Raw genomic sequence first — 13840 nt, 5'->3', positions numbered from 1 at the left:
TTGTATTTGTACTTACTGGCAAAAAGTTAAAAAGCTTTTAATTTTGCAGATCAACCAGATGCTAAGAAAGTTGCTCCTCAAAATGACTGTAAGTATTTTAAATTGGGTCAAAAGCTAAAGTAACTGGAATTTAATACGAGGGTTTTGTTCCTGTTTTTTGTTGCGTATCTTTGGAGTTAGTGTAAGGCCGTGAATAGCTTTGTAAATATGTATTTCATGTCTTTATAATCTCCCACTTCAATTATGGCCGGGTATATATTAATAAGATTTGGGTTGCTGAATTGTTTTTGTATTCAATTTATTTTATAATTCCATTTTTAACTTAAGCTTGCACCCCTTGAGAAAGGACGGTTTTTTTCCTATGTCGTTGCTAATGATCTCTGCCATTACAGTGACTTTCTTGACCACTGTCAATGTTGATTTAAGTATTCTGCATAAAATTTTACTCTCTTAAAGATACTGTGTGTATTGAGGAAAGATTTTAGAATTGTTGGATATAATTGTATTAAATATGTGGGAAACTTAGTTTTCATTTTATTTTTATTTGATTTTTTGGTAGCTTTTGGAACACAGTTACCACCGATGCATCAGCAGCAAAGGTATAGTGAAATGCTTTTCTTTGCAAATTTTAGTTTAACTGTTGGTGAAAACACAACCAAGTTAGTGTATAACGAGTATGTGTCTGCATTTTATTTTGCATATAAGAATTCATTTCCCCCCATTTAAGAAGGTGATACAGAAGGATAATTTTACCTTTTGAGTGAGATACATTTATAATTTGGAAGGATGAGTGGAATTAGCCATATTTTAGATGAACTAAAGTGAATAATCACTAAGATAACATTACCTGAACTCCACCCTAACTCCTTTGTAGTTCATGCCTTTAGAATGTTCATCTACCATACCTTCTGACTTGATGTGTCGATTCTGACTTGAACTACTTAAGCTGTATTTTGACTATGAATATGTGCCTGAAAACCTAGTTTAAGCCTTTAGACTTCGATTTTTTGTTCGTGGGTTACCTTTTATGTGTAAACAGAGCTTCTTTCTTTGAAGGAAAATGTTAGTTTTTGTTATTTTTTAGCAGGTCTGTAATGACAGAAGAATACAAAGTTCCAGATGGAATGGTTGGATTTAGTAAGTAACCTAATTTTTAAAGCTTTGACAACAATCAGAACATACTCTATAGTCTTTTAGCAACTAATGTTCTTTTTTCTTACTAGTAATTGGCAGAGGAGGTGAACAGATCTCACGCATACAACAAGAATCTGGATGCAAAATACAGATAGCTCCTGGTAATGTTACTCTCTTGCTGTTTTCAAAATGACTAGAAAACTAGCATGTTTTTGTCAGTAGCTAGTGAATGATGCTGTTCATCTTCTCTTGGCCTAAAATTTGTTTGGTGTTGTTTTTAATTGTAGACAGTGGTGGCCTTCCAGAAAGGTCTTGTATGTTAACTGGAACACCTGAATCTGTCCAGTAAGTATGAAATCCTATGCCTGAGGCCAGTGCATCCTTCCTACCAGAGGATATTGCCCGTACATTTGAGCCAACTCTGTTCTGCACTATTAATTTTCCCATTTTCTAGATAATTTCTAACAACATATAAACATGCTTGAAAATTCCTTCATCTTGACAAAAACCGTCCTTGAACCCCACATTTATATTTCTCTGCCTCCTTATACAACAAAACTAAAAAGTGGTAGCTCTATTTGCAGTATCATCTGCCTCTGTTTTCATTTTTTCTTGAACATGTATGAATCAGTTTTATTCCCGTGGTTCCATTGAAATTGTTCTTTCTGAGATCACAAATGGATTCTTCATCATTCCACCTATCAACATTGTTTGACACAGTGAACAATCTTCCTAGAAATCGCCAGCTCCCTGGCTGCCCTTTCTCAGTCATTCTTGGTTGTCCTGCTTTATATTTCTGACCTTTTGTTGTGAAAGTGCCCCCAAATTCAGTCCTCCTAAAATCTATATGTGCTCCTTAGAGTACTTCATTTACTCTATTAAATTTCACTTAATATATAATTTTAGATATCATAAATTTTATGTACTCTTAAATTTTTAACTTCAGTGTTGCTCTCTTTTTCTAAATTCTAGATTCCTGTCGAGCTGCTTACTTAGTATCTCTGCTTGAATGTCTACTAGACATCTCAAACATCAGATTGTTATAAAGGGGAAATTGTTTTCCATCCATTCCCAGCCTGCTTTGTCTTTTACTCCTCTTACTCATCTCAGTGAATGGCAACTCTGTTTTAATACTTTTAAGTTTTTCTCATGCCTCAATTTACCCATAAGGAACTCTTGGGTCATTTTTCTTCATAATTGATTTGGAATCTAGCCTCTTGGCCACTTCTATACTGTCACCTTGTCTGTGACATCATTTGCCTATATTTCAATACGTTTCCATTTTTTTTAGCCTTGTTCAGCAGTAGTATATCCTTATTCTAGTATAGCCATAGTGATCTTTTTAAAATGTGAATCAGTTCATATCCCTACTTTGCTCAGATCCTCTAATGCTTCACCACTTAGAGTAAAAGTGTTTTTATCAAGGCCTGACTCACTTGGCACCTTTCTCATTTCACTTTTTTTAATGTTTATTTACTTTTGAGAGAAAAAGACAGAGGTGTGAGCCGGGGGGGGGGCAGTGAGAGGGAGACACAGAATCCGAAGCAGGGTTTGAGCCCCGCGTTGGGCTCTGTGCTGACAGCCCAGATCCTGTGTCTGTCTCCCTCTGTGTCCCTCCCCTGCTCACGCTGTGTCTATCTCTCAAAAATGAATAAATGTTGAAAAAAAATTTTTAATAAAAAAATTTTGTTAAATTAGTGTTAAGCCCCCTAAACCTGAATTAGAATGGGAGAAGTACCTGATCATACTATTTCGTATTTCTCTGTTTGCGATAAGGTTTTCATTATGCTGTAACTTACTCTTTGACTCTTTATTTGTTAACAGATCAGCAAAACGGTTACTGGACCAGATTGTAGAAAAGGGAAGACCAGCCCCTGGCTTCCACCATGGTGATGGACCAGGAAATGCAGTTCAAGAAATAATGATTCCAGCTAGCAAAGCAGGATTAGTTATTGGAAAGGGGGGAGAAACTATTAAACAACTTCAGGTATTATTATGTTTGTAAAATGACTACTTTTCATCTATTTTGAAGCCTGTTTCCTTCCACTCCCCTTTTGTTAATACTTGTGATTTCTGTAACAGGAGCGGGCTGGAGTTAAAATGGTTATGATTCAAGATGGACCTCAGAACACTGGTGCTGACAAACCTCTTAGGATTACAGGAGACCCATACAAAGTTCAAGTAAACTTAAGTTTATATTTTACAAAGAAGGATTTGGGGGCGGAATGGGCAAAACATGTATGAATAATTACAGTGTTTTGAGACATACTTTCTAAATTGGGTGATTTTTTTTTCCCCCCTACTTCAGCAAGCCAAGGAAATGGTGTTAGAGTTAATTCGTGATCAAGGTGGTTTCAGAGAAGTTCGAAATGAGTATGGGTCAAGAATAGGTGGAAATGAAGGGATAGATGTAAGTAAAAATACCCATTCACAAATGGTTGTATACTGGTTGATAAATATGTGTTTTTTCTGTTGTGTGTTACAAAGCCATCTCTAACATTGTATCCCCTCACCTTGTTTCTGCCTTAGAGTGTAGAATGTATAACTTGTATCTCATTACCCTATTTGATGGCATATCAGAGCATAGTGCTGTTTTTACTTTTATGATTTGAGGTAGATTAATTTTCAGGAAATGACTTTCTTAATATGTAGTCTTCTTTGTATAAGGTCCCCATTCCAAGATTTGCTGTTGGCATTGTAATAGGAAGAAATGGAGAGATGATTAAAAAAATACAAAATGATGCTGGTGTTCGAATTCAGTTTAAGCCAGGTGAGTATACATATTTAATTTTCTAGGTGTTGGTAGCAATTCGTTTTGACGTCCATTTGTTGCTAAATAGATCCATTTTGGTTTTTTATTTTGAAGATGATGGAACAACACCTGATAGAATAGCACAAATAACAGGACCTCCAGACCGATGTCAACACGCTGCAGAAATTATTACAGACCTCCTTCGAAGTGTTCAGGTTTGACAGATGTTACTATTTTCATTATTTTGTTTTCATTTAAAAAATACTTTCCAGGATGCATGAGTGGGTCAGTCAGTCAAGCATCTGACTCTTGATTTCGGCTCAAGTCATGATCTCATGGTTCATAAGATAAAACCCTGCATCAGGCTCCACAAAAGTATCTATTTTCTTGAAAGCCTGAAAGTGTCCCCCCTCCCCCTTTAGTTTTATGTCAGAATCTGTCTGATAATGCTTTGTTAATAGCTAGAAAGGTAACTTTGAGGTAGACATCTTGGAACAGAAAGGCAGCTACATAAGTACAGTCTTATTTATCCTAGTGTAAAAAGAATAAGCGGTGGGTAGTATTTGATTATTTGGGCCAAGTCCTCTCTCTCAGCTTCTTTAAATTTCTGGTTTAGGAAAATAGACATGTAATGACTTCACCATGGAAAGAAGAATATTCTTCTGTGCTGACTTTTATTTTTTTCTTTGTGTTTCCCTTCTTTAGGCTGGTAATCCTGGTGGACCTGGACCTGGTGGCCGAGGAAGAGGTAGAGGTCAAGGCAACTGGAACATGGGACCACCTGGTGGACTACAGGAATTTAATTTCATTGTACCAACAGGGAAAACTGGATTAATAATAGGAAAAGGCAATGTATTTTAAATAATGTCTTAATGTGTGGGTAAAAATGTTAACACATGACCTGATTTTTCTGGATGCTATTTCTCTTGTAAATCAGTAGCAAGGATTTTTCTTTGGCTCTATTTTATGTTGGTTTGTAACAAAAACATAAATGAGGGCCTTATATGCACATAAAAAGAATGGGATTTGAAAAACATTGGCTTCTAGAGGGTGGACCAATAGTGTATTAGTGTAAGAAACTTGTTTTGACCCAAAAAGTGGTTTGATGTTTTTGTGCCATTTGCTTTTTCCTTACATCTTTTTAAAGTTTAGGACTTTTAATAAGTGTTACATTAATTGTAAAAGCAATTTATTTGAACCAAATATTTTGATGAGTTACTTTTTGTTGTTACAGTTGATATTAAGGTTAGGTACAGGCATGCTAAGTTGTCTTGAAACTTGAATGTATTTTAGAAGCATGAGATGCTTTATACAATTTGATTTTAAGTGTAAAATAAATGGAAAATTCTAATAGAATATTGGCAGATGGGATACTGCTCTAAACTTTTTTCTTAATGGCCCTTTTAGTTGTGGTCATTTTCTTTTAAAAAGTTCTTTTTGTATTCTTTGACTCTTTAGAAAAATTACTGTGTTTTGATTTTAGGAGGTGAAACCATAAAAAGCATAAGCCAACAGTCTGGTGCAAGAATAGAACTTCAGAGAAATCCTCCACCTAATGCAGATCCTAATATGAAATTATTTACAATTCGTGGCACTCCACAGCAAATAGATTATGCACGGCAACTTATAGAAGAAAAGATTGGTGTGAGTATGCTTTAAATTTCAATTTAGAGGGACACCTGGTTGCTTAATAAAGCATGCAACTCTTTATCCCCAGGTTGTGAGTTCAGGCCTCATGTTGGGTATAAAGCTTACTTAAAAAGTAAATAAATACGATATTTACATAGACCCTATTAAATAGAAGGTATTAATTCAGATGTTTCTATAATTGCTATATAAAAAAATGCCAATTTCTAGTCTAAGATTGTAGGTTTCACCACAAAATGAACACATATAACAGGAAAGATTGTCCAGCAGTGACAATTCAATTAAATACACATTTATAAGTATTTAGAACTTTGTGTGAGTAAATAATAGACTGCATTACTTGCAGATACAATGTAAGAGTTGGTGGGTGGGTTGTAGAATGTACTTGTAGGACATAGTTAATGGGAATTCAGTATTTATTAAGGGCTTAATGTACTCCACCCTGCTCAGGTAAATATGTATTAGATGAATCCCCCAGTTTAGAGTAGAAATTTACAAATCCATCTTAGATTGACAGTCATTTGGGGAGTTTTAAAGTGTATACTATTTGAATGCTTTCCACCTTTACACATGACAGACAGTTCTGATACACAAATTTGGAAACTTTTCCTTTAGATAAGTTTCCTGGTGGTAGTACAAAAAAAGTATAGAGTCTTGATTGTGCTTTCTTATAAGAGGAGGATGTAGTGTCTTAACTGTGTTCTTTTACTATAGGATGTAAGGGAGCATTTTGAATAATAATAATTAGAATTTGTTAGGAAAGTTCTCCCTGATGATTGCCATATTGTGGAAGGGATACAAAAGAAGTTAGATACTGTTTCTGTCTTCTGGGAAAGACAAAAATAGATGTATAAAAGACACTTACAGAATATCTTACCAGGGGTACCTGGCTGGTTCAGTCAGTAGAACATGTTACTCTTGATCTTAGGGTTGTGAGTTTTGAGCCCCATGTTGGATATAGAGATGACTAAGAAATTAAAAGAAAATCTTATAAAAACATACACAAATATTGTAAGTTTTGTGGTATTAATAAGTGTAATTGTTGGGGCACCTGGGTGGCTCAGTCAGTTGGGCATCCTACTTAATCTCCACTTGGGTCTTGATCTGAGGGTCCTGGGTTTGAGCCCTGCATTTGGCTCAGTGCTGGGCATGAGGCCTACTTAAAAATACAGGTGTCTGGGTGGCTGAGTCACTTAAGTGGCTGACTTCTGATTTCAGCACAGGTCATGATCTCCAGGTTCATGAGATTGAACTCGCACTGTTAGCACAGAGCCTACATGGGATTCTCATTCTCTCTCTGCCCTGCCCCCCGCCCCCCCCCCTCCCGCATGTTCACATGGGCTTTTATTTTCTCTCATTCTCTCAAATATACGTTTAAAAAATTAATAAGTATAGGAGCACCTGAGTGGCTCAGTTAGGTGTCCTACATCAGCTCAGGTCACAATTTCATGGTTCACAAATTTGAGCCCCACGTTGGGCTCTGTGCTGATAGCTCAGAGCCTGGAGCCTGCTTCGGATCCTGTGTCTTCCTCTCTCTCTGCCCCTCCCCCACTCACGATCTGTCTCTCTCAAAAATAAACATTGAAAAAATTTTTAAATATAAGTGTAATTGAAAATATGAAGAAAATAATTATGTACCCAGTATTGGCAGAGGTTGATGCTAGAAAAATGAATTAACATTTTGGATTTTACTATCCTTAGCATGCATGGACCAAGGTTTCTTCTGGATTGATGGGCAAACAAGATAGGTTCTAGAGAAGCAGTTTAGTTTGATAGTTAAGAGCATGGACTCTGGAATCAGGCTGTTAGGTTCAAAATACTCTGAATCATTTACTGTGTGACCTTGGAGAAAGCTGTTTATACTTGTTTGCCTCTTGTTTCTTTCTCTGAAAATAAGGATAATAATAGCTATTTTACAGGTTGTACAAATGATACGAGGTTTGTGTCACTTAAAAGAGTGCCTCGTACATAACCCTATGAAAATGTTGCTACTTTTTCAGTAGTGCTTTTTTACTTTTTGTAAGGGATTGGTTATGGATAATAGAAGTGAAGGATAATGAAAACAGATTTAAAGAGGTAAAGTAATAGAAGGAACTTGAAAAGTCATGGAGTTTAGGGCGCCTGGCTGGCTCAGTCAGTTAAGCGTCTGATTTCAACTCACATCATAATCTCACAGTTCGTGGGTTCGAGCCCTGCGTCAGGCTCTGTGCTGACAGCTCAGATTCTGAAGCCTGCTTCAGATTCTGTGTCTCCCTCTCTCTCTGCCCCTCCCCTGCTCACGCTCTGTCTCTCTCAAAAATAAACGTTAAAATTTTTAAAATTACAGAGTTTAGCTTCATTATTTTGTAGTGAGGGAATAGACAACTAAATGTGATTTAAGCATTTTTCTTCAAAATGTCACATGATCAGTATTAACTTCATGAAAGCTAATTTGGATTATCAAAAGGAAAATCAACTAAGCATTATTAAGTGGTATGATATGAATATGAAGATAGGGTATTTAGAAACTAATGATAAAGGGGAAGAGAGGAAATGAATTTAAATTACTGATTTTAAATGGGGTTCCGGGGCACAAAGGTTTTGAAGAGGAGTTTAGTTTTTTGAGTTACTAAAGTTACTAGTTGTTACTTTACATGATAAAGTACCCAGTAGTTCACAGTATAAAGCCTTAGCAATTTGGGGAATATATTGTCAAGGTGGTTGTCTGATTGTTAGGAAAGTAGATGCTGAATAGATGTAGAGAAAGAAAAGTTAGAGAAAACATGGTATTTGATACACTTCCATGATAAGATAATAAAGAAGTGTAGTAGAAGTAAGAATTATAAAAAAGAAAGGGAAATAATGGAAAAGGGAATTCGTCTGAAAGGAAGAGAATGGAAGATAAAGGAGATGTTTCAGTTCTTTGCTGATGCTGTTGATTTTAATGAATTTTCAGGTCTTAATATTTAATATGGTAGAGTTGAGTTTTTTCAGCATGGGCGCCTGGGTGGCTCAATCAGTTAAGCGTCTGAATTTGGCTCAGGTCATGATCTTGCAGTTCCCTGAGTTTGAGTTCCGATTTGGGCTCTGTGCTGATAGCTCAGAACTTGGAGCCTGTTTCAGATTCTGTGTGTGTGTGTGTGTGTGTGTGTGTGTGTGTGTGTGTGTGTGTGTGTCTGCCCCTCCCCTGCTTGCTCACACACTCTCTCTCTTAAAATAAGTAAACATTAAAAAAATTTAAAAATTTTTTGCAACATGAATGAGGAAGGAAAATCTAAAATATGTTGTTGGTGTTATTTGGCCTTTGAATTGTTAAGCCATTGCTGTTTTTCTGATTTTTTTGTACATCTCTTTGCTTTTTTTACAGGGCCCAGTAAATCCTTTAGGGCCACCTGTACCCCATGGGCCCCATGGTGTCCCAGGCCCCCATGGGCCTCCTGGGCCTCCAGGGCCTGGAACTCCAATGGGACCATACAACCCTGCACCTTACAATCCAGGACCACCTGGCCCTGCTCCTCAGTAAGTACTGAGTTTGATTCTGGAGTTTTCCCCAAACATTCTAGCTTTTGGTAAATTGTGTTTTTATATTGATTTCTATCTTTTCAGTGGACCTCCAGCTCCTTATGCCCCCCAGGGGTGGGGAAATGCATATCCACACTGGCAGCAGCAGGCCCCTCCTGATCCAGGTAAAAGACATTTATCGTTCATGTGTAATCTGTAGTTTTGTTTGCCTCTCCTGTTATATATACTCTTAAATTTTCTAGTGTTATTTCTACATTGTGTGCATTTTTCGCACTTGTTTCACTCTTTCAACAGGAGTCTTAGTTTCTGATTTTACCACAGTGTATGAGACTGAGTGAATATGATGTTTTCATGTAACTTTTTTTACCTACGTTGACTTTCTCTCCTTTCAAAGTGATAAGAACAGAGTGCTAAAAACCAGAAGCTATAGGAAGAAGTACAGTGTCTTAGTTTTAGATTCCAGTGCCATCAAATGTATGATGTGTTAATTGTGACATTGTCCATGGAAGAAGAGTGTACATTTATTTGTATAATTATGTGAGCATCTAATGGAGCATTTAATACTTAAATTTGAGAACTTGGTAGTTCTCAAATAAGATGTGTAAGCTGTTTTAATCTTTTAATATTCCTTACGTAATTTCATATAGTAGTAAAAATCAGGCCTCTGTTTAATGTCTGCATGTTAGAAATTAAAAATACGTTTAGTTAAATGTTTTCTCTGTTCCGATCTGGATTTTATATATATTACATTGTATTCTGTTATTGCATCTTCCACCCTCTAGTTTTCTTTCCATGATGGTCAAAGGGGCATTCATTGAAACCAATTAACATTTATTGATGATCCTTCTTTCTCACCTACTACCTATCTTTTAGGCCTCTTTCACTGGAGTAGTTTCAAGGAAGGTACTGAATTATGGATTCCTTTCCACACTAGTGTATTTATTTCTTGAAAGAACCTAAATAATTGATTTAAATGAAATTGTTCTGGTGAATTTTATTAAAACATTGTTATTTAAATGTGGCCCTATATTTGTAACATACTTTAATTTCCTAGGAAGTGTGCTCTTTGAAATATGGTTACACATGACAGTAACCAAATAACCACAACTTTCATTCAAGAAACAACTTGAGTGTGCTAAGATGTGGGTACGCAAAGATTAGTTTACATTCTACAGCAGAAAAGTACACTCCCAAGTGTTAGCAATGCTATTATAGGTGGACTTACAGAAGGATCAAATATAAGTTAGTGTATAATAGCTTAAACATATTTATTAGGTATTTTTTTCTTCATTTTTATCTTAGTGCACACAAATAGGGAAGGGGCGGAGGGAGAGAAAGAATCCCAAGCAAGCTTCTTACCCTGCACAGAGCCCATAGCAGGGCCTGATGCCATGACCTTGGGATCATGACCTGAGCCAAAGTCAAGCATCAGATACTCAACCGACTGAGCCTAGTTGTCCCTAAATGTCTTTAAAGAAAGAAAAGATTTTTCCTTCCCTCTTATAAGCTAACTGGGATGGTGTGATTAAGCAGAGAAATCCGGTAATTTAAGAGATTCAAGAGTTAGAGCAAGTTAAGGGGTGAATTTCTATTGGGGAACTTGGATCTGAGCCCTGTTCGGATCAGTAATGTGATTGAGAGAAATGATGGGAATAAGTAGTCTCTGTATCACAGTCTCATTTTTCCCTCTGGGAGTAGTAGTGAAGTCACCGCTGTAAGAATTGGTTGATGAATATGGTTTGCGGCACTGTCTTTGGAAAAGAAGTAACCCATTAGCTAAGATGGCAGCTAGGGTTAGATATTGCTTATATTAGACTTCGCATTATGTAAAAACCACATAATTGATTTAGATGAAACTTATAGTCAGTTTAACATTTTTTTCTCACCTATAAAATGATAAATGAAATGATATGTTGAGTGAATAATTAGTAAATTCTCCATATGTATTATATCTAACTGTAAGTCTGGTTTTGTTAATACAGTCTACACATTCAAGAGTACAAGTATTGCCTTTCAAAGTCTGTTTTATCTCAGTTTCTCTAGTCAGAGATGGTGTCAAGTGAAATATTTGTATTAGTACACAGGTAATCCAACTTAGAAAAACAATACATTTTTTACTTGGAAGATGTGGAGGGTAGATAATGCCTTACAATTGTATTACCTTAAAAATTGTATCACTCTAGAAATCCCTGCTCCTTTTTCCTCAAACTTCACTAAACTTTATTAAGCAGCTGAGACTCGCTGCCCACATGGGATAAAGGATAAACAGATTTCATATAGATACAGGCTCTGCCTAAGGAAATTACATTCTTCTTGGTGATATAAACTAATAAAGATATACTGTAGTGTCACAGGATGTATTCTTGGTATAAAGGACAGAATCAAGAAGAGGATTTCTGTTTCTAAGAGGTCTCAAACTGTGATTGCATGAGTTGGTTTTTATGGAGGATGAATGAGGAGTGCAAGTCCAGAGAAAGCATAACAAGGTCTGAAGCCAGATATGAGCATTGCAACTTCTGAAAAGTACAAGCAGTTTACTGTGACCAGAACTTGAGTGTTAGAAAAATACTGACAAAAGAGGGGAAGATGAGGCTGGAATGGAAAGGATAAGCCAGAGGGTCAGATCATGAAAGATATTGAGTGATAATGTTGCACTTAAAAGCTTTTGACAGCCCTGAAGTCTCTGGAATGAACAATTTCAAGTAGGGCAGTGACATCAAGTGTATGATTTAGGATAATTACTGTGAAATATGATGAGGTAAAATACGACTGTTTAAGATTCTTAATGCAGGACTTCCTTTAAGACAGGACAAAACTCAGTTTTAAAATAATTGTTTCTTGTACAGATAGTTCCTAGAAATCCTTTCCTTTAGTCATCTACCACGTAGAACTGCTGTGCTTGAGGCAAAACTAGGTTAAAAAAAAGGGGGCACAGAATGTTGTAAGGCAAATTGGATTTGAAAGCAAAAGATCTTTATTCCTATTACGATTCTGCCACTCAACTAGTTTTCTAAGAATTAGGTCACTTAATTTCTGTACCTCACTTTACTGAAATTAAAGGAAATAATGACAAAATAAGAATTTAAAACTTCTCATTTACTGTTTTTGATCTCCAGTTAATTTTGGGGTCTCTTTCTTTGCCAAAGAGGGTGTGAGAGAGAGTGTGTGTGTGAGAGAGAGATTATGGACTTTAGATGCAAATCTTGAATTTGTGTTTATTCTAGCTAAGGCAGGAACGGATCCAAATTCAGCAGCTTGGGCTGCCTACTATGCTCACTATTATCAACAGCAAGCACAGCCACCACCTGCAGCTCCTGCCGGTGCACCAACTACAACCCAAACCAATGGACAAGGTAACTATGGTAACTAAAACATTTATTTTGTATGTAGAAATAGAAACTTACGTTTGGAATTCTGTATGAAGTACATCAGTGTATAACACCTAAAAACTTTCCATATTTCATTATAGCTTCAGTGAGCAGATTTCCCTTATTAAAAATAAGTTTGAAATAGTTTAAAATAATTGCATCTTACGTAAAAGTTTAAGTTGTAAGATAACATTATAGAACACCCAGATAACCTACCTGTCAATATTTTATCTCCCATCTCCCACTTGTCCCATTATTCTGTCCTTTGTGTCCATATCCATTACCAGTAATCTTTCAGAACCATTTAAGACCAAGCTGTGCACATGATGTCCCAGTACCCTTAAATACCCTTTTGTATTAACTCCAATAATACATGACCATCATACAGTCCTCTAAAACATTAAGTCAGCATTGATACATCATTACTGTCCTGATGCAGAGCCCTTACTCCGATTTCACCATTTATCCTATCAGTTTCCCTATTCTGATCTAGGATCCCATCTGGTAAAAAAAAAAAAAAAGCACAGACCTTTTGTCTTATGCGATGACTATCAAATTAGCATAGGTCACCTGAGCCTTTTCTCAAAAAGATGAGGTCATGATCGTGAAGTCCTACTTGGTATGTGGCAGTACCTCAGAAATATTGCTATGTTCCTCTTAGTGCATTACATCAAGGGTCATATAATGTTGACCTGCTTCATCCCTGGTGATGGTAACCATAGTCGCTTGGTCATGTTGGTGTCTGCCAGGTTTCTATACCATAAAATTACCATTTTTCTCTTTGAAATTAACAAATACTTTTTGGGGAATTATACTGAGTTGATAAGACTATTCTGTTCCTTCCTGAACTTCTGCCCATTGGCCTTAGCCTTCTTTGATAACATGTGCCTGATTCAGCTACAGCCATGATGGTAATTTCTGTTTGCATCATTCTACGTGTATTAGTTGGTATTATAAGGAAGAAGTTTTCTTCTGTTTCTTTATATCAGTATGGACTCCTGTGTTATTCAACATGTATTTTAAACTATCTTTACTATTTTGATTATCAGATTGCCCTAACTTTGGTCATTCAGGAGTACCTTTGAGATGGTTCCTGTATCCTTTTGACATGTCTGTCATTCTTTTTTAACTTTTTTTAAATGTGTTTATTTTTGAGAGGGGCGGGGAGGGAGAAGATCTGAAGCAGTCTCTGCCAACAGCAGCAAGCCCAATGTGGGGCTTGAACTCATGAACCATGAGATCATGACCTGAGTCAAAGTCAGATGCTTAACCAACTGAGGCACCCCGACGTGTTTGTCATTTTTTAAGCATGTCTTTACTTTCCTGCCCAAAAGATGCTTATTTTGTGCTTTCTGGGCTCAAGCCCTAAAATCAGCTATTTTTCTAAGTAGCCCTGATTTCCTTTTAGCAGATGATAGTATTTGAGAAATCAAAAACT

At 36.4% G+C, this 13840-nt stretch overlaps 1 protein-coding gene across 38 annotated transcripts in view; it reads left to right on the top strand.

Moving 5' to 3' along the window:
* Positions 1–13840, top strand: part of FUBP1 (far upstream element binding protein 1) — a 34029-nt gene that overhangs the window by 7974 nt on the left and 12215 nt on the right. For 14 of the 38 annotated variants that reach the window (XR_006296620.1, XR_006296619.1, XR_006296615.1 and 11 more), the window contains 15 exons: positions 50–88; positions 560–599; positions 1085–1137; positions 1224–1295; positions 1422–1479; positions 2959–3121; positions 3217–3315; positions 3443–3544; positions 3802–3904; positions 4001–4101; positions 4592–4733; positions 5370–5530; positions 8880–9031; positions 9119–9198; positions 12259–12396. Coding sequence is in view for 33 of the 38 variants with exons in the window: in XM_043575327.1 (XP_043431262.1) it covers positions 50–88; positions 560–599; positions 1085–1137; positions 1224–1295; positions 1422–1479; positions 2959–3121; positions 3217–3315; positions 3443–3544; positions 3802–3904; positions 4001–4101; positions 4592–4733; positions 5370–5530; positions 8880–9031; positions 9119–9198; positions 12259–12396 (1503 nt within the window). In the remaining 5 variants the exon portion in view is untranslated. The remainder of the gene's footprint in view (positions 1–49; positions 89–559; positions 600–1084; positions 1138–1223; positions 1296–1421; positions 1480–2958; positions 3122–3216; positions 3316–3442; positions 3545–3801; positions 3905–4000; positions 4102–4591; positions 4734–5369; positions 5531–8879; positions 9032–9118; positions 9199–12258; positions 12397–13840) is intronic. The other 24 variants (XM_043575356.1, XM_043575351.1, XM_043575346.1 and 21 more) reach the window with 3 other exon arrangements.

This window comes from Prionailurus bengalensis, chromosome C1 (genome assembly GCF_016509475.1).
Source record: "Prionailurus bengalensis isolate Pbe53 chromosome C1, Fcat_Pben_1.1_paternal_pri, whole genome shotgun sequence".
NCBI classification, from domain to species: Eukaryota; Metazoa; Chordata; class Mammalia; order Carnivora; family Felidae; genus Prionailurus; species Prionailurus bengalensis.
The sequence above is the reverse complement of the archived record's forward strand: the minus strand, read 5'-3'. Positions and strand labels throughout refer to the sequence as shown.